The sequence below is a fragment of the Anoplophora glabripennis genome, unplaced genomic scaffold, assembly GCF_000390285.2.
Source record: "Anoplophora glabripennis isolate ALB-LARVAE unplaced genomic scaffold, Agla_2.0 scaffold9, whole genome shotgun sequence".
Classification (NCBI taxonomy): domain Eukaryota; kingdom Metazoa; phylum Arthropoda; class Insecta; order Coleoptera; family Cerambycidae; genus Anoplophora; species Anoplophora glabripennis.
In genome coordinates this window covers 1825230-1851853 of record NW_019416258.1, presented here as the reverse complement: position 1 = coordinate 1851853, position 26624 = coordinate 1825230, and the positions used below count along the sequence as shown (strand labels likewise).

Below are 26624 nucleotides of genomic sequence, written 5' to 3'. Positions count from 1 at the left end.
TTCTCAACTATCAATTTTTCAGTTTTGTATAAAAGTCTTTCTATTATTAGAAACACTTAAAGTGGCAAAGCTACTGTGAGATATAATTAAATTAAAGATATGCTCCAAAGATAGTAATAAGTACATCTAAAATGTAGTAAATCGATGAACTTAAATTAAGTTGGTTTGAGAATTTTTTATTTAATATTGTTATTATTAAGGTAAAACCCTTATTAAAACCTTATAAAATATATCGTTAAATAATGACAATATGTTATTGTACCCTACATCTTTACTGCAGTAAAATTACATTATTTTTTTACTTAGAAATAGTTAATTATTCCGTTTATCTTCCACTTTTTAATGACAGTGACACATAGGAATATTTATGATTTGTTATTAATTAAAATTAAATATAAGGTAGGGTGTAACGTAATGCATTTCTGGAAGACACTGCTAAAGTAATTTCAATAATTTCAGTAAAATACAGCCCATCTATTTCTGCGAAAATTTATAAATAATAATATAGAATAGTGGTCATTATATTTTTTTTTCAATTACGTAAGTATTCTCAGGGAGTGGTACATCCTATTGTTTGATATTTGGCATTTTAATTATTGGACAAGGTGTTTTTAAGATCTGATCAATTCGAATTAGCTTTTGGTGTGCTCCCAGCCAGATTTTTTTATACTTCTATTTTTTATCTCAGAAATTAAAACACATTGAAATGCAAAACAAAATCTTAAAAAGATTATGTTCCTTATTTTTGGTTTATTTTTTAATATAACGATGCATGGGCGTAGCCAGTGGAGGTAAGGAGGGTACTCCCCCACCCCCCTTAATTATTGCTGCATGCTGTAAGTTTCAAAAATCGCATTATTATTGCTGGCCATTCGTTTTTGTATAGTTTTAATTAATATAAAAATTTAAACAGAAATAAGTATATTATTTATTTGTTTAGATAATTCAGGTGTTTATTATAAAACAGTCAGATTGAATCACTTTATTAGGCCACTGTTTGCCTTTGGCCGTTAGGTAGGAAGGCTTTTGCCCATATATTCTTGGTATTTCTGAAACCATGAATTCACATACCACGGTCTTTGTTCAATAAATTGGCTCTCGCTCCCCCCTAGGAAAATTCCTGGCTACGCCCATGCACGCATATAATTCCTTTTTTTCTTTTTGTTGTATGACAGTTATCGGTGTGCCGCTTTGGATTTTTTATTCTATTAGAAAACTAAAGATGAACTATTATTTAATATTATTTAAATAGTTAGAAATACTGGTTTTGAAAATGTTTATGTAAAAATAGGAATTCTTATGATATCTGGTCTATCCATATTTCTGTGTGAGACTTTTGGGAAGTACAATTTTTTGCAGAGTAACTACTTTTTTTGAAGGCGAGTTTCAGGTATTTTTAAACTGACTTCAATTTAGAAAATAAAAAATTAATTAGCATATTCTATGCATCATTAATAAAAGCTAAGACATTTCATATTCCCCTTTCTACGAAATATATTTTTATTTGTTATTATTGTATTATTGTATTGTTATTAATATTATCACTAAGAGAGATGTGATATGACTTCCTTGCTCATATATCTGTCAGTAAAGACATTGAACATAAATTAAGAAACTAGTTCTTGACTTTTACTTTTATTGAATGTATTTGGCATAACATTTCTATTTTTTTAGGTCACCCTATATGTCTAATAGTTTTTACCCATTACTAATTCAATTACTTAGTAATAAAGGTACTTGGTCATAAATAAATAAAGCCAATTTCCCGTGTAACACCTGCTCAAAGTTTGCTACAATTGTTTGTATTGTTCGTTAGCGGATAGTTTTATAGTTCCTCAAAACTGGACTCATAACTTATTTTATTTTTCCTGTTTAGTCTCCATAAATATATGAGTACTTATCCCGTTTGGGTTTTTCCCGCCGTGTATCAATAAATCGAGAGGTTCGATGAAAGGCATCTCTTGTACGCTCATTGAATCATGTTATAATCTAAGTCATGATTATTTATGAATATAAACTAAATGTGTTTTAAAATTTGTTAAACGTTGCTGCGTCGCCGGACGAGAATTCCGCTTTGTAGATGCGTTGAAAAAATAAAAAACGCTTATTCGAGTAATATCAACCAAACTAAAGGTCGTGAAGTGAGTTCTGCACAAGTGAAGATATTTAAGCCCGTGAAGTCAAGTTAGATTGTGGGACAACAAACTAGTATTTATAATTACAACTAACATAGAAACAACTGATCTGTTTGTATTTCACTTAGTGTTGTCAAGGTGTACACATACATCACAGTTACCTCATACCACTAATTTATGTTCTAAATACAGTAAGCACAATGAAGTCGCACATAGGTAAGTAAAGATTTTATTTTCCTACATTTAGTTTAATAGGTTAAATACGTTCAATCGATGATGTTTTGTTTTTGTTATAAGAAAAAGTCGTCTTGGGATTACCTTGAACTAAGCTATTCAATTTAATCATGTTACTCAAAATAAGCACTACAAAATTGTATTTACAGTCTTGGATAGAACAAATGTACATCATTCGATTAGCTCAACTGACCTTTTCTGTTTTGTGGGCCAAATATTACAGTAAATAGTGAACAGTGCCGTAGTCTAACATAATGGATTATCATACATTTAATTTTCGAATATTAATTTTGGTAATTTGCAAGTCAAAGTAGTTTTGTAATTTTTTTACTATGGTGACAAAAATTAAATATCAACTAGCATATATGAACAACTGTGGACAATAAAAAGATTATAGCCTAAAATGCATATGGTCATTTAAAAAAAACAGGATTTTATTAATTTCGACCATCTTCAGTGTTTTAGGTAGGAAACTTTTTGTCCTCTGCTGTACACTTATATATTCACGCAAGTATATCTACTATATTATAAATTGAAGCTTGACTTGCAATTAGCACATTTTAAGTCAGGATATATTTATTTTTACTTAAAATGTGATAATCGAGACAGAAGAGGAAAGATACATATAATTTTAATATTTTTGTTATTTAGTATACTAGAATGATAAAAAAATATTAAAATAATTTAAAATTTGTTTGATAAAAATATAATTTATTATTATAAATTTATTTTCCCCTAAGGAGAAATCTCACACTGGAACGTTGTGATTGTTTTTAATTGCATTAGACCCACTACAGTCAGTTAAAAATTTACAATTTGTAAACGTTATCTGTTTCCGTTATCAAAACTCATTTAGAGAAAATAATTAAAGTAGAGATATGACAATTTTTGGTTTTGCTTATTTCATTTTAGTACAAGAAAAATAAGACAAAATTTAAACAATAAAAAAAACTTTCTTTGCCTTTCTTGATTATTTTTTTATTCTTTTTAGTAATGTCTAAAATCTAGTCTAGTCTAAAATATTCATGAAACATTAGAAATGCGCCATTAAAAATGTATTGTATTATTCCAACTGCCCCACTGACTAATAATAATTTTTTTTATTTATTATATCAGATTTGCTAGATCCGTTTGGGTTTAACAGCATCGTGGAGATGAAACTGACCACAATTTTTTTGTGGTTTATTTACCTGAAATATGTAATTTGTAATTGCTCATACCACAAGTAACAATAATATTTTAGATGACGGCAAGGGATAATTGTGGTCAACACAATGCGTGAGAAATTTATTTAGAATCAATAGAATAAAACAGGAATCCTCCATTATGTCAGTGTCATTTTAATTTTATAATTTATTTACATTTTTTAAATTAATTATTAATTTTTTTAATTCAATTTTATGTTTGATTTTTAGTTGGAGTTTTGGCATATTTCTTAATCTCGGTAGGCTTGGGAAGGTCTCAACAATTTAGCCTCAGTGACTCAGTAAACGCTTTTGCCATAGATCTGTTAGAGGTAAGTAAGTACACAGGATGATTTATTAGAACTTGCCGATATTTTAAAGTTAGTTTAATCTGCTGGTTTTTACCTTTAAAATTATCAGAGATCACCTTTTTTGTATAGTCTATTCTTTTTGAAAGCTAAGCCGTGTTACCTTTTCTTTGTCAGTCTATGGGAATTATTATTTTTCATTTTCAACTTGCTTTGTTCTGTTCCTCTTTGTTACGCTGTATTTTTCTCTTAGCTAAGTATATTTTGATACTTGCATTCTGAATTTAAAATTTTCATTTTCAGGAAACAATTAATCTCGCCGGAGACTCATTAAATGTTGCCATATCACCGTACACAGTATGGAGCCTGATGAACATCTTAGCAGAAGGGTCAAGGAATAATACAGCTCGTCAGTTAGAAAACGCCCTAAGAATACCTCAAGACAAAACGGCTTTGAGGAAAAATTTCCAAAATTTCACCAACACGCTACTGGTACTTACACAAAGGTTGCAGCATCATACGTAATCTCTATGTGTATATATTGTTTCAGACCAAAACCAATGGAGCTACTTTAGATATAGATACGGCAATGTTCACCAATGAAAATTTTCCTCTAAAAAATAATTTCCGTGCTATAATAGATCAGTATTACAAGGTGGCAGTGAACCAACTAGATTTTAAAAATTCTGCTTTAGCTGCATCTTCAATCAATAAGCACGTAGCTCTAGTTACCAGAGATAGAATTAAACAATTAGTCATTCCGGGTAGGTTTCAGGGATACCAAATAAATGATTTTTTAGTCTGAATTTAAATAATATTATTTTTTTAGCGGATGTTAAGAATGCCCAAGTCTTTCTAACCAGTGTGTTATATTTCAAAGGGCTGTGGAAAATGCCTTTTAATACAAGCGCTACCCACAAAGAGACCTTTTATGATGAAAAAAATAACAAAATTAGTGAAGTTGACATGATGTTCCAGATTGGGGTATTTCCATATTCCAGGATGGAAGAAATAAAAGGTCACGTGCTGGACCTGCCTTATGGGCAGGTGCGTATGTTTCTGTTTAATTTTGTTACTGGTAAACTGAATATAAAACATTCAAATAATCAACTAAACTGTTTTTTTTTACTAATGATGCTTGTCTGTAGGATCGTAAAATGTCCATGATAGTGATTTTACCTTTCAAAGGAGAAAGTATTACGGGAGTTCTAAATTACCTGTCAAAGATGCCATTTTCTTCTGTCATTAAGAGTTTGGAAGATGCAGAAAAAGAATTTGTAGATGAAGATATTCACGTCTATTTGCCTAAATTTAAAATATCATCGGATTTCGTCCTCAACGGTCCACTGATTAAGGTAATAAAGTTAACAGGTAATTGAGCTCAGGCTTATATCTTACGTTTGTTGTAGATTGGAATAAAAGACGTTTTCAGCAGTGAAGAAGCTGACTTGGTGGGTATGTTCGATCACTTCCTCTATGTGTCAAAAGTAATACAGAAAGCCGAGATCGAAGTTAACGAAGAGGGTACAATAGCTACTGCGGCGTCAGGTAAGGTGCATGAAATGGACATTGTATTTCCAGAATAAATAAAATTTGGTTTTTTTTTCTGTGCATCACATAATAATTTATTTCCAGGTGCTGCTTTGCAGAATAAGTCCCAGCCACCGAAGTTTAGAGCTAACAGACCATTCTTGTATTTCATAGTGGACAGGTCAACAAGAAGTGTAATGTTCGCAGGGAAAGTGACCAATCCAAATATAACCCAGTAAAGAAGTGACACATATTTATTCTTAATCGTGTAATGAATATATCCGTGTACATTTATAAATACATACTAGCGACTTGACGTTCTGATCTGAGCAATAAACATGTCTTTTTTGCTGAATATATTCTTTGATTGTCCAAAGACGAATGTACAATATTCAGGAAATTGATTTTACTTGCATTGGTAAAAGCTAAAATAAATTATATGACACAGAACTGTGCTGACTAATTATTCCCTTAATAATAAAATTATTATGAACACCTTTTTTAATGGTGTCAGAAAAGGGAGAATGAAGAGGGGAGGGGGAAATATGGGTACAGATTAATTGTTATTGGAAGACACGAACAATTGGAATCCAAATCCATAAAGGATGTTCAATGAAAAAGATAGGTTTGTTCATTATGAACTAAATTGATATCTTGTGATTTAAATTGTACTTATGTATGTTTTGTATCACGCTGTCACGTACTAATATGTGAAACTGTGGCAAAATACCAATCTTTACGATTTCCGGGAATCGGATTGACGGTCTTAGGTGGATATAAGTAAATTGTTTTTTAAGTTAATTTTCAAGGTTTCTTATCTTATGTATTCTAGTTATCTAGTTACCTTAATCGTAAACTAAAATCTAAGATAACCCAGACAGGATTAAAAACACGGTGATATTGTGATAGATTTTATCAGTGCTAAGAAAGAATGCGAATTTATGATTGTTATATTTTTCTATGAAATTGTGCACCATCTTTTTTACATAATTTAAGTTCGATATGATAATTCCTGCATTTTAAACATGAGTATCAAATATTGCCCTATACAGGGTATTGCTTATCTTGTAGGATAAACGCATATAGGTCGTGTAAAGGTAATAAGGTTTTCTATTTGGAATTACAGGGTGTCCCGATTTATGTGTGTACAGGCTGTTAACATAATAAATAAAAAATGAGGTTTATATATTTGAATAGACCATAAGAACACATATTAGGAAACCATAATTATTTCTTCGAAATCTAACGACACGGCGCTATTCTACATTTCTTGTATTTCCAATTGCGATATATTTTTTCAATTATTAGAGATTAATTGTGCAGGAAGAAGTGTAATTATGCAAGAAAAGCGTTTAAATGCCATTTTTTCGACATTAATTTTTACTGAATTAAATAAAATAATTGAAATAAATGAAAATATACCAGGAACTAATAACATAACGCCAAGCAGGTTTAATACAGTCCGTACAATATCTGTTGAGATAGATTTCCAAGAAAAGAATAAGCCAATAAAGTTCTGTTATTGGAACTACTGTAACAATTTACCGCGGCAGGGGCGTGCCTTGAAACTTTCCGCCAATATCTTTCTACCTTGGGTGTCGAATGCGGTTAATTCCAAGAAAGTGACGCAGGGGTCTTCTTGGAATTCTCAACAAATATCGTACGGACTATATTTGCAATTTTAAATATGTCGTATTTTGTTTTCATTTCTTTACTGTTTATTTAAAAAAGGACCCTGCACAAAATATATGTAAAAAAAATCCCGGTCGAATTGGCTGAAATTTTGCAGAGTTATAGTTCTTAGTTCATTTTGAATAAAGGTCTCAATGGGCCCAAAGACCGGTTATGCATAGTTTCCGAGATATTGGGCCTCAAAGTGGGTCTTTTAGGAGGGATGATTCAGAAGTCTGAATAATTATTTGCAGACCAACATTTCATTACTAGACTTGATGAGGTATACTAGAGTTTTTGGGGTCGCTGAATTCGAATATGGGTCTAGCATGACTCTGTAAAGTCACCTAAAGGTCGTTTCAAGATCAAACTAGTAATAAATAATAGAAAAATCTGTAAAGAAACATGTACAAATTTTTGTGATCGCTGAATCCGAATATGAGTTTCGCTTAGCCCTTACATAAACAAATACATCTGATTCTATATGTACAGGGTGATTCACTAAATTTTGACCCCAACTTTAACTTTTTTGTTGGAAGAGTTAAATGTGAAATACAAAAGTTGCACAATTTTTTATAAAGTTTTCGAAAATGATGGTAGAAAAACAAATAAAGTCCAAATAAAATGGCAGCGGATACTAACTTTGTTAATTTAAATGGAGAACACCTTGTATATTTTTACATATTTGGATAGAACGTTCCCTGTCCGTCATAGTCATATGGGGTTTGTTGAGTCCATCTCTAACAATAAGTCAGATAATATTAAAAAACGAAAAGAAGGTTTTTATCTTGTAATTGTTACACCTCTTTTAGGCATTTCTGCCTTTTTTTCAATTATGTAAGAATTTGCAGATTTTGTTGTATTACATTTTGACAACTTTTGTAATTCACATTTCTCTTAAAACAAAAAAGTTAAAAATATAGTGAATCAACCTGTACATATAGAATTAGATGTATTTATCGATAAAACGTTCATGTTATTTCTAGATTCATGAAAGTATCCTTTATCTTATACAAACAAAACAAAAAAAAAAGGAGAAACAGACGCTTACACTCACACATGCATGCTCTGGACAAAATTTTGTAAACAGTTGTAACATGCCAAATTATTTTATTATTTAAAACCACAAATTAATTTTATTAATTAATAATAACAATAGAGGCAAAATCAGTTGAAATTGCTGATACAAAATAGGTGCTATAAAATTCTATTTATTCCTTTCCTTGTCCGTTTTTATCACTGCCGCATGCCGCCGCCGCCGTGACGGTCGCATTGTGCCAGGTCAGGTTTTACAGTGGACCAGTTTCCAGTGCCGTGCAGAAGTGTATTTTTAAATCATTTTCGAACTGCCCTTTTTGATTTTTTCTTTACAAAATTGTATTTGTAAGAGTCCCCTGTACATCTTGAATTTTTTTTTATTAAGTTTTGAATCACTCTGTATATTTAAATATATGAGCGGACAAGATGAATTTGATTAAGCTATAAAAACAATCAGCTTGACATTTTTAAGCTTTGACGTAGATTCATATAACAATATATTGTTATCTCCACTTTTCTGTGCGTTTCTTAAGTTTGCTTTGTACGTCATTATAGCCTGTATATTTATAGTATTTTCCTTATCATTATTTTTGTTGTTACCGTTATTAAGTGCTACTAATAGATACAGAAAGATTTCCTAATAGCTTCTAATAAATAGCAAATATATTTTTAAATATTAAATATCCGCAAAGCAGTTTATCGGTTTCTTTAATAATTAATTGTCCTTTTCATGTCAGTTTTAAATTTTCTTGATATTTCCTAATGGAAATTTGCCATGTTAGGATTTGGTAAACCTCGCGACCCATTTTTAATTCAAGAAGAGCAATTCGTCGAATTTAAATCGTCACTTAAAAAATTAAGTGTGGAGTTCCCATGTGTAAGCCAGTAAAAAGTAATTGACTTAATTGATAGAGGTCAGAGGTCTTGCCTACAGAATAGACTTGGCAATGCACAAGAACGACCAGCATTTAGTCAAAGTCATACAGTAAATCTTTTATTAATGTATAACTAATGATAACTGGTGATAACGTTATAAACAACACAATTTCTCGAGTATTTATAATATAATAAGACAGTCCTCTACTATCTTTGTAACCTTTAGCTTTGGGTTTAATGAAAAATTCAACCTCGGGATGCATTTACAAGAAACTCAGGCGTCCAATTCTGAGCAAACCGTCGAGTGATACGACTTTATCAATTATAAGTTTGAATTATTTGGTTGTACGTTTAAAAGGATTCAATAACTTGTCGCTTCTATTATCTACAGCATCGCTTATGACAGATCATTTAATTTAGTCCGCAATTTAACCAGTTACAGTTTATTAGTGAAGTGCACTGGGTGAGGTGGATTTGACTGCGAATGAGCCATTTTTTCCATGATTATTTTTAACATGGTAAGTACATACTATCATAGATTACAGAGTACGTTTCTATTGTTTAAATTTGGAATACGGACAAGTTAGTGTTCCGTTTATGCAATTTTATAGCGGTGATAAATCCTTGGCTTGTCTTAATTTTTCTAATCTGAGTTAATATAATGTTTGAGTTTGTTTGGGAATAGCAGGAATTCCACTTTTTTGTATCTTTTAAGTGGGGACGGGGGAAATAAACATTAGTTAGCTATTACGTCGCTATCTGAAATTTGAATAGTTCAGGTATTTCCAAATTTGTTTTAAATTTAGTTATTTGTAAGTTCATGAAAACAGTGGATAGTCATAACTGAAACTAAAATAGGCATTCGAAAATTGTTCGAAATATAAGAAAATCGTTGCATTATTGGTACTCCCATTTTTTCACAATCTATGAAAACAATGAGTAATCTAAGGTTTTTCAACAATAACTCGAACTGATAAAAGCAGCATTTGGAAACATCGGCAAATTTTACTATTGTTAATAATCGACAAGAGTTATAGTTTTCAGATATAACTTAAGATTTATACACAATAGTAAAGAATAAAGAGATGCTAAATAATGATTAAAAACATCCTTTATTTGATTAAATATGAAAATCATGGTATTCTTCGATATCAGATGTACAAACGTTGAGTAAAAAATATGACAGCAAATAATTAAACTTTTGGAATTATTGTAACGAATTTTAATTTGGACGAATTAACTTCTTCAAAATGCCTTTAACTCGGAAATATCGCATTTTCGCTAGAAATTTTATTCTCATTTACGTAAGTTCCACCTATCGTAAGTTTGAAACATCTTCAAATTCCGGATAAAGCCCTATGATGTCATCGTTCAACCAAAATTAAGTGATATATCAGAGTATTTTGTTTTAAACCATCTACTGATTACTAATAATTAAGAGCCTATTATCTAAGAAGATAAGCCTGTGACGATATAACTTTCCAACCATTTAAATATTTCAAACAACAATAAGCCCAATCATGTTTTGTCTATTGGCTATAGCTTTATAAAACACATCGGTAATTGTTATAAACAAATAAGTCGATTTAATTGTTCGAATGGCACTTCAGTTGGTGGTAAGTCCTCACTGGTAAACCTTATCAATCAAGGCTGGTGATATTTTGGAACAGGTAAATATTTTTTGATCTGATTTGGGTGGGTGGTTGTTGATTTAGTTTTGATAGATAAGCAGTGCGTTGCATCCTGATCTGATCTCAACGAAATTCAAATATTTGGTTAATTTAACAATAAAATTGGATGTACTTTATGGGCAGGTTGCTAGTGATGTTTACGTCTGTGTTCCGAGGGAAAATACCCACTCATAGAGAGAAAAATTCAGATAAGCCATTGATATACACTTGATTAAAAGAATTTAAGGGGTTTAGAAGTTATTTCACATGTTTGAGCATGAAATTAATATCAGTTAAATTTTGTACGTAGTATTCTCTATCTCTATATCGCTTAATTCAACGAAAGCAGTGTTGACAACCTCTTTGTTGTGTTTACAAAAATTTATCTGTGGATATTATATATAATAAAGTGTTATTGTAAATATGTCTTCATTACAAGAAGGAATTTAACTGCGAAGATATTCATTACACTTTACTTACGTTTTCTCTATTTTAGAATTGAAAAATTTATGATGGGACGTAAATTTTTCTGCCTGGTCTTTTTATGTGTCCATCTCGAAAATTTTAGATGTCATGGAGACGACGTTTGCAAAAACGAACCACGCTGCTTAGTAAGCCGAACACACGGTATGAAATCTATAGATTGTTTCCATAAAGACTTCAAGCATTTCCCAAAATGTGTGCCAAGTGATGCAGAAGTAAGTAGAACAAAAACATATTTTAGGGTTGATTCAAGTGTATAAAAATATTACTTTTTGATCAGCCCTCGTATATTTGAAAGAATGCGTATTTGTTGCCGTAAATTAAGTTAATTGTTATAAAAATCTCCGTAAATATTCGAGAGAATCGTTTTAATTGCAATTAATGTTATAAAAGTAATGCAATTAGTATTATGATGCTCAGAATGGTCATTATGTAAACGTTAATAAAAGTCTACTTCCGTTTTCCGGTCAATCCCTTAGATTGTCCTAAAATGCTACGTGAATGTGAACGACGCGTGAATAAGTGTAACACGTTAAAAAGATACTAAAAAACAGTTTTGAAATTTAGATTTAACGTAAAAAATAGGGTTTTTAATATTAAATATATTTTTCTTGCTTTAGGTTTTGGATTTATCTTTCAACAGGATAAGGAAAGTGGGCAAATCCGACTTAAGCAAATTCAAATATCTAAAGTTATTGTACTTAAACGACAATTTTTTCGACAGCTTGCAAAACGACACCTTCGAGGATCTGACAGATTTAATCTCCTTGGACATGTCTCAGAATAACATAAAAAGGATTCCCTCGTCAGTGTTCAATTTGCCGTCGTTGGACAAACTTTACCTCAGACAAAATTTTAACCTAAATATGGTCGCCTCTCTCGAAAATGTAAAACCCATTAAAAGTCCCATATCAGTGATAGATATAAGTTCTACCACGGAGGAAGATTCTGCATCAGAATTTCCAGATTTTGGACCGATGCCCTATTTGTCTACTCTGAATATTTCTGAAAACCGATTTCAGATAATTGCGCCCAGGCACCTTGCTGGGTTATGTAATTTACAAACTTTGATAAATATCAATGTCTCCAATAACTACTTAGATAGCTGCGATTGTTGGATAATCAACAAATGGCTCTTAGAAAGAAAAGTGCAATTTAATACCTTCACATGCTCGATTCCTGAAGATAGTAAGTATTAGTCATGTTGGTAATAAGTTACAAATTTTTTTACTAGAAGAGGTAAACAAGTTGCGCAATAAATCAGTCTTCCCAATAAATATTTTTAAACAAATAATTTGCTTCATATAAAAAATTTCTAATAAAATATTGCAATGGGGTTAACTATTTCACTCTTTTATAAAATACGCCAATGATCGAAAAAATATTGAAAAGTTGTCTCTTTATTAGTGGGATGCTCATACCAAGTTTCGTGTCTATCATTTCCGTTAAAGAAAAAAATTAAAATGTGAATTTCAATCCCCTCTTTTAAGAGGGTATATCGCCTCAGGGGTGCAACTTTCATATAAGGTATATTTACTTCAATCCTCTTATTTTTGGCTCTACATTCACTGGTACCATATTTGCTACTTCATTTAAAAACACCCTGTGGAAGATTGCATGTCCATATTATAAATGAGTATGGTCATAGTTATAATTAACCATAATTATAGTCACATTTATAGACACGTCTTTGAGAATCACATAAACATCCTGATGTCATTATAATTTTGGAATTATAGCAAATTCTATGATGACAAGTACCTACCTATCTGTAGTCATAGCTATAGTTAAGTACAATTACTCACAGTTCTTAAAAATCATAGTAAGAACGTAGCATCAGTATTAATTACGGCCATAGAAAATTCTAAAATAAATGAATATGGTTAATAAATTAACCACTCAGTAGTTAACCACATTTTGAAAGTCACGTTAATATCATCATTTTGGAGTTATAGCAAATTCTATAATTACAGATACTTGTAGTCATAGCTATAGTTAATCACAGTTATATCACATTTATCGTCACAGTTCTATCGTAAAATAAATATGGTCATAATTAACCACAATTACAGTAACATCTATAGACACATCTTTCACATTAACATCGTAATATCATCATTTTAGAGCAAATTCCATGATTACAAGTACCTGTAATCATAGTTATAGATAACTACAACTATAGTCATAATTCCAAAAATCATAGTAAAATCGTCATATCGGTATTAATAAGGTTGTAGAAGATTCTATGACCATATAAATTGTAGTTAGAGCACTGTTCTCGCCATATTTATGACCATTTATAGAAGATTTTATGTCCATATTATAAATGAATATGGTCATAGTTATCGTTAACACAATTATAATCACATTTATAGGCATATCTTCGAAAGTCACATTGACAAAGTAATATCATTTAGTTAAAGCAAATAATATGATTACAAGTACTTACAGTCATAGCTATAGTCATATTTATTGTCACAGTTTTATCGTAAAATAAATATGGTCATAATTAACCACAATTACAGCAACATTTATAGACACATCTTTGACATTAACATCGTAATATCATCATTTTAGAGCAAATTCCATTATTACAAGTACCTGTAATCATAGTTATAGATAACTACAACTATAGTCATAATTCCAAAAATCATAGTAAAATGCTCATATCGGTATTAATAAGATTCTATGATCATATAAATTGTAGTTAGACCACTGTTATCGCCATATTTATGACCACTTATGGAAGATTTTATGTCCATATTATAAATGAGTATGGTCATAGTTATCGTTAACATAATTATAGTCACATTTATACGCATATCTTCGAAAGTCACATTGACAAAGTAATATCATTTAGTTAAAGCAAATAATATGATTACAAGTACTTACAGTCATAGCTATAGTCATATTTATTGTCACAGTTCTATCGTAAAATCATGACTGTCTGTATTATCAATATGGCCATAGTGTCCATACTATAAATAAGTATAGTCATAATACTGTTAACAGTTATAGCCATATTTATACTCAAAGTTGGAAAAGCTATATTGGCTGTCGATTCAGTATTAACCATATTTTTTTATAGATTGCCTTGGAAAGGAACTAAAGGATGAAGACAAAAACGTGTACGACAACTGTTTAGAAATAATTTATGCCATAGAAAAGGAGCATCGTGTGCTGAAGATATGTATTGGTATGGGAGTATCAGTTTTGATAGTAATAATTGTCCTGTTTTTTACGTATTTCTATTTTATAAGGAATAAACGCGGCAGCAAGAATAACTCGACGAAAATCGGCAATAAAAATGTCCCTTTGGAAGTGCCAGATGGCCCCTTGCTTTTGAATAACCACCCAAAAGCCAACGTTGTAAAGTTGTGATATTTTATATTTTTTATGTTAATTATTTATATTATTTAATTTGAAATGTGTCAGTTTGTTTTTTGGTCTTCTGTTAAGGAATTACTATTACAGGATCAATAAAGAAACAAAAACACTTAGTCCAAAGATAATTCTAGTTTTAAGTTTTGTGATATAATGTTAAAGTTTTATTTATCAAAATAAATAATTTCGAATAGCTCCCAAGTTTATTCAATATTTTACACGCACTTTACTAACAAATAACAATATGCCCTATATCGATTCGTTTTCTGTATTCATGTAACACTCATTGGCGAAATCGATAACGCCAGTAAAAGTAATTTCATAGAAACCTCGAAAAAATGGACTAAAATGGCAAATCTGAATACATGAATCGATACACTTTTTATCTAGATATATTTTGTAAAAATTGATTCTCAAAAACATCGAAGGTGAATGAAATCTCAACTACAAAGGCTTCATATTCAATAGTTTATAAATATGACCCCTGATCTTAAATTATTGTGGTTAAAAAGCTTAGTCAAAATCCAAACGCAAGAAAGCTGCTTATGTGACACACATGATACACTTAAGAAACAGTGCACAGCAGTCTGGAAGGCCTAAGGGGGGAGTAGTTAGACCTCCCACTTCTAACAAAGTGCAAAAAAATTACGCTGTCATATAAATAATATACATACGTTCGTGAGCCTCAGCCGTTCGTATTTTGCTACAGCCTTTATGAGCAACGCCAAGAAAAAACAGTAAAGTCACATGAAAATTTTAAAACATCGCTTGCTGCTCATCCCTTAGTAGTTAAAATGAAACTGACAGTGCTCCTAGTTTTTGTTGTTATTATCAAATTTTGTGGTAAGTACCCGTACTTTTTTTTCCTTACAATCAAAACAAATATATGTGTCGTTTTGTTTAAATAACTTTTATGTTTTACTCAGGTTGAGCAGAAATGTATGAAAAGTATATATTTCTCTGTACGTTTTATTGATTTTTAATGTTATAATTAAACCACAAATATGGTAATGTACTTGCTGTGTTTCCAATTAAATTAGTTTGTATGGAAATGTGGATCCAACGGTATGGAAATGAAATTCCCTGTTAGCCCTACGGATCGGTTTTTGCAAGATAAATTATTTCACAGAACTAAATAATTTAGTAGTTTATCCGAATACAATATTCGGACAAGACTGGAAGCATAAGCGTCGTCAGGAAAATTTTCAATGAAGGGAAAACATATACAGGGTGACTCGAATTTTTACCAAGAAAATTAAGGAACCTATAAAGGAAATAAATATAATGGCATTTTGCCATATCAAATTTTTTGAAAAAATTAAGTCCCGTTTTAAACAGTGGCGTAGATAAAAGGTGTGTTTTCCTCAAAAATTATGGCACGCCAGTGGAAAATTAATATTTTTCTGTAATTTTTTTAATTTCAGAACGAAAGTGATCTCTTGATTTTTTTGCATAGCTTTTACCGTTTTGGGACAAATTGGCAAACATTCCTGTAACGTCATTTCCAAAACACCCTGTATAAATGAGCTCCTAAGTATTATTTTTGCTTTTCTGTAATTTAAACATCTCCGGTACAATTTAGATTTCTTACTTCCCTTAAACTTTTGATGGTACAGTTATAAATTTTCATACATTTCGGCTCACAGTGACGTTACTGATGATAAATATTACCATTAAAATTGTCACCCCACACTTGTGCAGCATTTCTGCAATTTACGAACTGATTAAAGAGTAAATTGGATGTTGGTGTAAATGGTAAAATTATACAATTGCTGAAATCATCCTCATGTTTTTAAAGGATGTTTACTTCGATGTAAGGATCAAGCTAACATGTAGCAAGTACATCAATTATAAAATTTCCTGAGAATAACTGGAAATCATGAATAAAAACAATCCTGCACACTTTAAATATAAATTTAAACATTTATTTTGATTGTTCCTTATTATACGTGTATTTACATTTTGATTTGTTCGAATTGAGGTCCATGCCTTTGTTTTATATTTTAGAGGCAATTGAGGAAGATTGCACCGACTTTCAAGGTCAAACAATTGAACACGGGGTATTGTACGTTCCAGGACCAGCCGTGTGTACGATGTGCGTTTGTTACCACAGCGAACCTATGTGGTGTCAAGCTATATATTGTGATCCACCCTATGTAAGTATTTGAAAAAGTCTTGGAACTTGTATGGTATAGTAGTACTGGGAATGCAAAATTTTGCGGATTTTTATTAAACAATTCTAGTAAATAATTATACAAACAAAAGAATACATATCCCCAATGCTGGTTCTTAGTTGGCCACCTCGCTAACCAGACCTAAATGCATGCAACTTTTTTTTTGTGGAATTATTTAAATGTTTTGGTGTACAGAACACCAGTATTTAGCTTAGAAGATTTGCGATGATACATTTTGAACAGCTGTTATAATAATTATTTTTCTTTTGTTTTTGCATATTTGGTTCCTAGATTTGTAAAATTTTCCATCTTCAGTTTAATTTATACTTCAATATCTTAAAAACTATGGGTCTAAGTGCCAAATGGTTAATACTACTACCTTCAGTGTGCGCGAATATCATAACACCCTGTACAGGAAGATTTAAAGTTTAAAGTGCATATTTTAATCCTGAGGATTAAATAATGCACTTTCGTCCTGAAATATTTTGCATTATGTAGCCTGAAATATTTAAAATTAGTTCAAACTTTTTTCTACATTCATGGCATATGTCAAAAATGTCATATTAAAATAATTCTGTAAAATTTCCATGTTTAACGATTTAAAGTGCATTATTCGTGGATATTCGTTTATTTCAATAGTAATTTAAGTTTAGAGATATACAGGGTGTTTTTGAATGGAGTAGTATAAATGATACCAGTGAATCTACATTTCAAAAGAACACGATCTGCAAAAAATCGCCTTAGTAAAATGTTCACCCCTGAAGAGATATGGGCCATCAAAGTTTCCAAAAAAATTATGAAAATTGGCTGTAATTTGAAAACCGAACGAGGTACAAATAACAAATTTTTTACAGGTTGTTTACTAATACAGATGCGAGTTTTCAACTATTTTTCGAAAATTTTAACCCCTCGAAAGGGGTTGAAATAACCACCCCTCAAGCCATTTTTTGCCATAACTTTTATATTTCGTAAAAACTCGATATCCAAAAATACGCATTAGATAAACTGGTTCTTTTAGAAACTTTTACCTCTCTAGCAATTTTCCTTTAAAACTTTTCGTTTATTAATAAAAAAATAAAATGTATTACCATTCACCTCACACCGTATATGATTGCAATCAATCAAAGAAAAACTAAGTGTGCTGCTGTCATGCCAGTTGTCACAATTAACTCTTCTGTAAGTTGTCACTGTTATCAGCTAAATACTTTTTGGGTGTAAATTAACAAGAATTATGCCAAATTTTACTAATGATGAATATGTGGACATGCTACAAGTGTTTTTTTCTACGATCGTGCAAAATTTACTACTTATTGCACTACCTACTGTGCCAAAAGTTTAACTTTTTTTACAGTAGTACAAAAAAAATATTGATTACAAGTTTAATCTAAGCATATCCATAAGTACCTAACGTCTGACATTGACAATTTGCGCAATTAATTTCCAGTTGTCAGTTAAAATTTTAATATTATGTAAAATACTGTTAAATAAAATTTGAAATAAAAACAATCGTAGAAAAAATGTTGCGTGCAACATGTGCAAAAAGCATATTTGTTGCACTTAACATGATTGCAGCTCTCAACTTCGTCTCGAGCTGCAAACTTCATGCATCGTACAACAAATACACACTCTTTACAGTAGTTGCACAAATAACTGTTTGAATGTCGCAGAAACTTTTATTAAATAGAAGTACAATGAAAACGAAACTAAGAAATAATTTATTATCAAAAAGAGAAAAAACAAAAAACTTAGTTAAAGGACATTTTCAAAATAATTGCCATTTCTTTCTAAACACAACCTAACACGTTTATCAAAGTTGTTACGGACTCGAGCAAAAATTATGGGATTGTTGCGAATCTCATCAGCCGCCGCGAATATTCTTTCCTGTAGCTCTTCAACACTGTCAACTGGGGTCGCATAAACAATACTTTTTATATGTCCCCAAAAGAAAAAATCCATGGGCGTTAGATCGGGAGAACGTGCAGGCCAAGAGATAGGTGCCTCATTGCCGCGACCTATCCAACGATTCGGGTAATTTAAATTAAGCCACCGCCTAACTACTACAGTGCTGTGAGCAGGAGCCCCGTCATGCATGTACCACATGGCCTGACGTACATTTAATGGTACTTCCTCCAGAAGTGGTGGTAGATGCTCATTTAAGAACTGCAAATATTCAACAGCACCAAGTCGATGAGGTAAAACAAAAGGGCCGACAAGCACATTTTCTACAATTCCTGCCCAAATGTTTAAACTAAAATTATGTTGAAATGTTGTCATAGATACTTCGTGAGGATTTTCATGAGCCCAGGAATGAAGATTGTGCATATTGGTTAAACCATGTCTTTGAAAAGTTGCTTCATCTGTGAAAAGTATCTTTGAGGCAAAATTCAAATTATTTCTTAGAATATTAAGATACGATTCGCAAAAAACAACTCGCTTATGCATGTCTGGTTCAAGTAGAGCTTGAACTGGCCGGTGGTGAAAAGGATATAATAAATTATCATGGACAATATTCCAAACAACACTATGGGACACATTTAAGTGCATTGCTGTTTTTCTCGTACTAGTCTGACGATTTTCGTCAAACTCTTCAAGTACTGCATCCTCAAGATAAATAGTACGAACAGTAGGTCTTCGGCCGGTACCCTCAATATGCGGCTGTATTTTTCCAGTTTCCCGAAGTCTTCGTTCTACCGCCGAAAAAGTTTGTCTGTGGGGAACTTGACGATTTGGATATCTCTCATTATACGCTCTTGTTGCCGCAGCACAGTTTTTGCGACATTCAAAATACACTTGTAGCATGTCCACATATTCATCATTAGTAAAATTTGGCATAATTCTTGTTAATTTACACCCAAAAAGTATTTAGCTGATAACAGTGACAACTTACAGAAGAGTTAATTGTGACAACTGGCATGACAGCAGCACACTTAGTTTTTCTTTGATTGATTGCAATCATATACGGTGTGAGGTGAATGGTAATACATTTTATTTTTTTATTAATAAACGAAAAGTTTTAAAGGAAAATTGCTAGAGAGGTAAAAGTTTCTAAAAGAACCAGTTTATCTAATGCGTATTTTTGGATATCGAGTTTTTACGAAATATAAAAGTTATGGCAAAAAATGGCTTGAGGGGTGGTTATTTCAACCCCTTTCGAGGGGTTAAAATTTTCGAAAAATAGTTGAAAACTCGCATCTGTATTAGTAAACAACCTGTAAAAAATTTGTTATTTGTACCTCGTTCGGTTTTCAAATTACAGACAATTTTCATAATTTTTTTGGAAACTTTGTTGGCCCATATCTCTTCAGGGGTGAACATTTTAATAAGGCGATTTTTTGCAGATCGTGTTCTTTTGAAATGTAGATTCACTGGTATCATTTATGCTACTCCATTCAAAAACACCCTGTATAATATATTTTCTGCGCATTGTGGCCTGAAATAACCAAGTTGAACCAATTAAAAGTCTTTTATTTACTGGTTTGTACTAAATAGTAAATATTAAATTAACCCTTGGTGGATTGAAATTTCCTGAAATTAGGCACTAAAACAGTACTTTTAATCCAGAAGTGCAAAAAGTAAATTCGATATTTCAGAAGTGTCACTTTGTTCCCTGCACTTTAAATCCCTGGAGTGCAAATAAATATTAAAACGATTCTAATCGATTACGAATTCGAGACGCCTGTTCGACCCGACAATGACGTCAGGGAATAATATATGTTGCGGTTGCACGAGCATTGGATAAAATTACTTACGATACGTATTTTTTTCCAGTTCTGTAACAAATTTCGCGTGGGGGAACGTTGTTGTGAATTCGAATGTCTTGATCCTCCTGGGGATGCTGCTTCTCGGCTGTTGGAACAATACAGGAAAAAGTTACAGAGGGGAAGCTCGCCACCTAGGATAACGGCGAGCATTGGGCAACTTTTAGTCGTGTTTACCATCTGGTTAATCATGTGATTTAATCCACCTGGGCTAATCAGTGCAAGGGGATACTTTTGTGGCCATATAGGTTTTAAATTCGCAACAAATTAGAATATAAATACTTATATATAAATTGTATATAATTATTTATTTCTCCTTGGAGAAATAAATCGCCTAAGGAGAAATATAAGAAAAAACTGATAAAATTGAATAACTAATATTTGAAAACTTAACGGACATTTTATATTGTAGCAAGAGACTAAAGTGCATCTTTTATTTAGAGGTTGAAGTTTGTTTGCCACAATGACAAGAATCACCTAAAGGATAAAAAAGCACTTTAGTCTTGAAGTAAATTTATTATGTTTTTTACATTCCACAGACTACAAGTGTTATTTCAATTTCGAAATATACAAAGTTACTAAAGTGCATATTTTAATCGCAAGAGTGAAATTTATTGCCCTAAACAGAGTCGAGCATGTGCACTTCGGGGGTAAAGTGCGTTTTATTATAAATAAAAAATGCACTTTAGTCCCTTGGTGTATAGTATTTTGCACTCCGTGCACTAGTATATAAAGTAATCTTTATCAACCTTTTGGCGATTTTAGGTCACGAATTGCACTAAATAGTATGCCTAGGTACTAGAGTGACTTTTAATCCCTTGAGGAATAATTTTTTGGAAGATGCACTTTAGTACCTCAATATATGGTATGCCAACAATTAATGATGAATTTTATTTACTTTAGGCCACAGAGTGCAAAAAATAACGTATATACTAGTACTTTAGTGGCTTTAATTTCTAGGGATTAAAATGCACTTTAGTGTTTCGGAATTCTGCACATTAAATGGTAATATGATGATAAGGATAGAAAGAAAAATTGGTAAAAGGAGGTTATTTCTGACTGAGGGACTAAAGTGCACCTTTTAATCCCTAGGAATTAAATGGTGCACTTTAGTTAATTCCTAGGAATTAAAAGGTGCACTTTAGTTCCCAAAATTGAATGGTAATACGATACTACATGATAATAAGGAAAATTTGTAAAACAACCAATTATTTCTGACTGCGAGGGACTAAAGTGCACCTTCTAATCCCTAGGAATTAAAAGGTGCACTTTGGTTAATCCCTAGGAATTAAAAGGTGCATTTTAGTTCCCAAAATTAAATGGTAATATGATATTATCAGGATAATAAGGAAAATTTATAAAACAACTCATTATTTCTGACCGCGAGGGACTAAAGTGCACCTTTTAATCCCTAGGAATTAAAAGGTGCACTTTGGTTAATCCCTAGGAATTAAAAGATACACTTTAGTTCCCAAAATTAAATGGTAATATGATATTATCAGGATAATAAGGAAAATTTATAAAACAAGCTATTATTTCTGATAGCGAGGGACTAAAGTGCACCTTTTAATCCCTAGTTCCTCAGAATATATTATCATCCACATTAAATGGTGATATGATAATAACAGGATAATAAGGAAAAATGGTAAAAGAACTGGTTATTTCTGTAAATAGTATTTATTGTTATTATTATTTATTAGAAAATTTGGGATATATTTAGATTGTAATAGGGTGTGAATGTTCTTCTTAATGTATCCTTTTAATATTCATCTATTCGCAAGACAATTTTTTTCAATTTAGTTTGTCTTTGCGCGTTTTGCCGCGTTGTTCTTCAACAATTTGAGGCGTTAATTCCCTATTATTTAATTTAAGTTTGTTAAACTTATAGCCCCACATTACAGTGGGATTGTATATGTGATATTAGATCAGGGGGGGGGGGAGTTGGGAAATGTAGACGGACTTAGACTTTACATATGTGTTTTTCTCTATGAATAAATGTTTAAAAATAGTAGTTTTTTATTTTTTCTATTATTTATTTATTTTTATTTTAAGGAGGTAATAAAACATATTTTCTAGGAAACTAATAGTTTATTCGTTGGTAACATGAGTAGGGTAACATGAAAATGCATTTTGAAAATATATAACGCTAAGGAATTTAAAACAGGCTAAACTATGCAGATATATGTTTTGTATAAATATGGGGTATATATTATTAAATTATATATAATATATGCTTATAAAACTTGTGAAATTGCAGAAAACTCTAATAGTTTAACAATTTGGACCTCTGAATATATATATTTATATAATGCCTAAGGTGCACCATACACTATCACACCAGTATATCCACTGATTTATCCTTAACTAAAGCTTTTCGTTCAGGTTCATTTCTCTTATCCAGAAGTATCACAATTAAGGGAAAATGGACGTTCACGGACAGCTACGAAAGATGTACAGGGCGTCAGTAAAAATCGCGCCAGACTAAAATAGGAGATAGAATAATCATTTTAAATAAAATACTTAGTAAAAAAAGTTACAGTTACAGTTAATTTATATAACAAATTTTTTCTCGACATTAAAAAATTATTGAGGTGATATAGTTTTACTACACTAAGCTCTTTCGGGGGAATTCGTCCATATCTTGTCTAAAAATTTGGTGCACTCCAAATTCTGGATAAGAAATATGTTACATTAACATTATCTCACCGTTTACATTTTCGTGGAAGTACTTTGCATTTTAGAAATGCGTGGATGATTTTTAAAAATGTCCAACATATTAGATCAAGACGCCGAAAACCAGGCGATTACAATGAATTTTTTTGCGCACCATCAACATACAAAATCAAACCAGTTTCACCGTTAAGGAAAATACGTTTTCAGTATTATAAAGGTTGATTTTTTTAACCCGAATCTTTCAAATATCCCGGAAAATAAGCAGTCCACGAAAAAAATGTCCATCATCAAAATCTAAAATACATTAGTGCTAAAATTAGTCCCCTTGTAGGTGCGACGGAGGGTAACTTTGAAATCTTAAACAGGAACCCCTATTTTTTATTGCAAATTCGGATTCTACGACTAAAATTACGCAGTATGTCTGAAACATTTTATTTGATTCATGATAGATAGCGCTGTAATCGACGAAATTCATTTTTCATTTCTCCTATACATACGATTTGGAAAATGAACTGACAATATTACTTGAAGACTTCAGCTTAAAAGCGCAACGGAACATGTGGTATTAACACGCGATTGTGGATCGGCGGTAGAGCTGGTTCGGTAAGTTAGCCTGCTAGATCACCAGATCTTACTCCGCTAGGTTTCTTTTTGTGGGGCTATCTCAAAGACGGAGTTTACAAACAAGAGCCAACAACACGTGAGAATATGACTGAGCGAATCAGAACTGCTTTTGCTGAAATTCAACCAAACACACCATTCAGTGGTGTACAGTCATTTGAAATGGGGATTAATAGGTGCATTGAAGTCGAAGGCCATCATTTTGAGTGTTTACTTTTATTGAAAAATTATGAGGTTAGGGGACTCATGTAAATCAAGCACTCTGATAAGTGAGAGGTGAATTTGCCGCTTTTGGACAAACGGCATCCTAAATTACAAATTTCTTTACATCAAAAAGTTATTTGAGTTTCAAACCAAGTAAATTTTATAGAAAATCTGCGTTAAAATGGGGGAAAGTCTGATATTTGTGCATTAATTTATGTTTAGACAAACTGTGTAATAAAATCTATAAAAATGTATTGCGGGTCGCCTATAGAGCCCTCTTAAGATTTTAAAGTTGCTCCCCGCCTTAGCTACAAAGACGAGGGAGGGGGGCTAATTTTAGCATTAATATATTTCTATTATGGGAATTTTATTTCGTAGAATGCTTATTCTTCTAGATATTTGAAAGTATCAGGTTAAAAAATCGCCCGGTATTGTACTATTGCATCTGTTCAGTAATATATCAAGTTTTACATGTTGTTGGCAAAAAAAAATATGAACACATGAAGTACACACATGGTTTTTAGCGCATAGCCAAATTCAGGTTTTTGGTAAGCTTTTTACAAGTTTTTATACAGTACCTTTAAATTTACATATAAAAACCATGTAAAAAATTGGAAATATTTAGTAGTAGTAGTCTAAAACATCTTGGTATATAACAACAAACAGCCATCGTGGATAATATTGGACTTTCTTTACGTTGGCACACAAAGAATCATTAAACGAGGACTAAAGTGCAATTTTACTTTCCTATTCTTAATAGTTACTTCCAAACTAAAATATACCTTTAGTACCTATTTCTTCTTCGTTTAAGCAGAACGAGATTAAACCAGTTTTAGTTCATGGAGCGCGAAGAAGTGTAGTATGTCCCAAGGGACTAAAGTGTATCTTTTAATCCCACTTTAGTCCAGAGGACTGTCCTTTTGCACTCGGTGGCTAAAATAACTAAAATTTGATATGAATTTTTCAATAATCCTGTGCTATTTTCTTTTTAGACTTGTTTAGACTTGTAGATACAATTTAAGTCTTTTTGAACTAAGCAATGTTTGTGGAATTTAGTTATTCGCCAACGGCTGTTTGTCGCGTTACAGGTTCATATTCTCGATTTAAAATAATATTAACATTTGTGTATAAACAATTACATTACGAAGATGTGCTGTCGTTGATTTACATGACTTTTGGCAAAATACTATAATCATAGTTGGTTTGTAAGAAAAATAATGGAAACGAAGCTGTTGACGACTTCATATATTGGCATTCATAGCAGTAATTAGAACATTTATAAACCAGCATTTACGATTTCTTTAAGCCGTTATGACCTTAAAATTTTGGGCCACTTTATAGTATATATAAGTACAGATGAGGGGATACAGAGAGATTACTAAATTATATAGTCGCTAGATGTACAGGAATTTATATTAGAAAATACTATATTAATACTACCTAAAATTTATTTTACGTCTATCTAAGAAACAATTCGGTTAGCTTTCGATGTTAATTGATTATTGAGTATTGTTTTAAAATTATTAATATACTGGATGCAATTTAGAATCTTCCTATGACAACAGAATGTCTATAAAAGGAACACCCTGTATATGCTATAATAGGTTATTGAAATTTTTGGTTCCTTTTTAAATCCCCTCAGTTTGCTTGATGTTGGCACTTAGAAAAGAGATTTTTTTAATCTTTATTATTTATTTCTTACTACTGGTGTTAGTAATACTGTAGAATAGTTTACATAGAGGTTTTTAAACTTTTCATTATATTAGATTTAAAATTTATTACTAGAAGTCCTACAACTATCTTGTATAAAAATGATATTATGATTATAGTATTTTATGAAAAATGATTTAATCGTTTTTTTTTCTAGTACCTACTTGTATGTGATTTATGTAATTGTATTTTGAACTAATACTGTATATTATATTAAGGCTCTAAAATTTATTTATTTTTTTTTACACCAACTATCATGGATGAATTGAATATAATGTTAATTCTGATAAAATATCCATAAATTGTTGTTTGTTTCAACAGGATTGACAACAAATGATAAAACATGTTGGTATTGATATGAAACTTAAAATCACTTGCAATTTTTGTATTTTCTAAAGCCTGCCGCACAACGAACGCAGCGTAGTGTAACGCAGATTACCGCATGACATTTACGCTATATTTATTTTGTTTCCTGTCAGAGCTTGTTAAGATTCCGATTGGGATTATATGAACAATAATACGTGATTTGACGTTAACTTATTTGTTGTGACGTATACGGTTTACACTACCTGTGTTCACTTTGCGAGAAACCGATAAAATGGAACGATATAAAGTAACATTAATCTTTGTACACCCAGTGTAGTAAAATGAGCATTTATCTGCATCTCTTATTTAGGCTTTCGACAAATTCGATTTTTGAAATGCGTTTTATTTTCTTGAAGTGGAAAATTTCTAGCTTACTAGGCTACTAATTAAGGTTGAATAGGAAATTATAATTTTCGTGTCACTAAGGTAAAACCTCTCCTGGCTACCTCAAGGCTCTAAGTTTGGGAAGCTTTATTCTCCCCTTTCTTTAATATACCCTAACACCACACTTGTGTGGTATGTATTTGGCCCAAAGTTCATATTAATAATAATAATTTAAGACTAGATTCCATTTACAAAATATTTACACAATGACACTTATATAC

General features: G+C 31.4%; 3 protein-coding genes across 5 annotated transcripts; all 3 read left to right on the top strand.

Annotated features, from left to right (window-relative positions):
• Positions 1 to 1824: 1824 nt before the first annotated feature.
• Positions 1825 to 5746, top strand: LOC108909398 (serine protease inhibitor 77Ba). Its single transcript, XM_018713729.2, has 8 exons — positions 1825 to 2351; positions 3785 to 3885; positions 4165 to 4353; positions 4412 to 4625; positions 4691 to 4908; positions 5010 to 5216; positions 5271 to 5409; positions 5497 to 5746. The coding sequence occupies exons 1-8, from the start codon at positions 2336 to 2338 to the stop codon at positions 5628 to 5630; spliced, it is 1218 nt and encodes a 405-aa protein (XP_018569245.1). The 5' UTR covers positions 1825 to 2335; the 3' UTR covers positions 5631 to 5746.
• Positions 5747 to 9109: 3363 nt separating this feature from the next.
• On the top strand, positions 9110 to 14707 carry LOC108909652 (slit homolog 3 protein). 3 transcript variants are annotated; one of them, XM_018714060.2, is made up of 5 exons: positions 9110 to 9494; positions 11143 to 11344; positions 11750 to 12317; positions 14218 to 14325; positions 14390 to 14707. In XM_018714060.2, the coding sequence occupies exons 2-5, from the start codon at positions 11156 to 11158 to the stop codon at positions 14473 to 14475; spliced, it is 951 nt and encodes a 316-aa protein (XP_018569576.1). In that variant the 5' UTR covers positions 9110 to 9494; positions 11143 to 11155; the 3' UTR covers positions 14476 to 14707. The 3 variants fall into 3 exon arrangements, with proteins under 3 accessions (XP_018569576.1, XP_018569561.1, XP_018569568.1); XM_018714045.2 differs by having other exon boundaries at positions 9116 to 9494; positions 14218 to 14707; XM_018714052.2 differs by lacking the exon at positions 9110 to 9494 and adding an exon at positions 10514 to 10646 and having other exon boundaries at positions 14218 to 14707.
• Positions 14708 to 15192: 485 nt separating this feature from the next.
• Positions 15193 to 22410, top strand: LOC108909067 (integral membrane protein DGCR2/IDD-like). Its single transcript, XM_018713305.1, has 3 exons — positions 15193 to 15356; positions 16521 to 16669; positions 20456 to 22410. Exons 1-3 carry the CDS (start codon positions 15308 to 15310, stop codon positions 20639 to 20641), a joined length of 384 nt encoding a protein of 127 aa, XP_018568821.1. The 5' UTR covers positions 15193 to 15307; the 3' UTR covers positions 20642 to 22410.
• Positions 22411 to 26624: the final 4214 nt, after the last annotated feature.

Bases quoted from the DNA above. Each gene is read 5' to 3' on its own strand.
- LOC108909398 (XM_018713729.2), top strand. The intron at 4,909-5,009 runs GTGCGTATGTTT...GCTTGTCTGTAG, and splicing joins TGGACCTGCCTTATGGGCAG to GATCGTAAAATGTCCATGAT. The intron at 5,410-5,496 runs GTAAGGTGCATG...ATTTATTTCCAG, and splicing joins AATAGCTACTGCGGCGTCAG to GTGCTGCTTTGCAGAATAAG.
- LOC108909652 (XM_018714045.2), top strand. From the start codon at position 11,156: ATGATGGGACGTAAATTTTTCTGCCTGGTCTTTTTATGTGTCCATCTC. The intron at 11,345-11,749 runs GTAAGTAGAACA...TTCTTGCTTTAG, and splicing joins GTGTGCCAAGTGATGCAGAA to GTTTTGGATTTATCTTTCAA. The intron at 12,318-14,217 runs GTAAGTATTAGT...ATTTTTTTATAG, and splicing joins ATGCTCGATTCCTGAAGATA to ATTGCCTTGGAAAGGAACTA.
- LOC108909067 (XM_018713305.1), top strand. From the start codon at position 15,308: ATGAAACTGACAGTGCTCCTAGTTTTTGTTGTTATTATCAAATTTTGT. The intron at 15,357-16,520 runs GTAAGTACCCGT...TTTATATTTTAG, and splicing joins TGTTATTATCAAATTTTGTG to AGGCAATTGAGGAAGATTGC. The intron at 16,670-20,455 runs GTAAGTATTTGA...ATTTTTTTCCAG, and splicing joins TATATTGTGATCCACCCTAT to TTCTGTAACAAATTTCGCGT.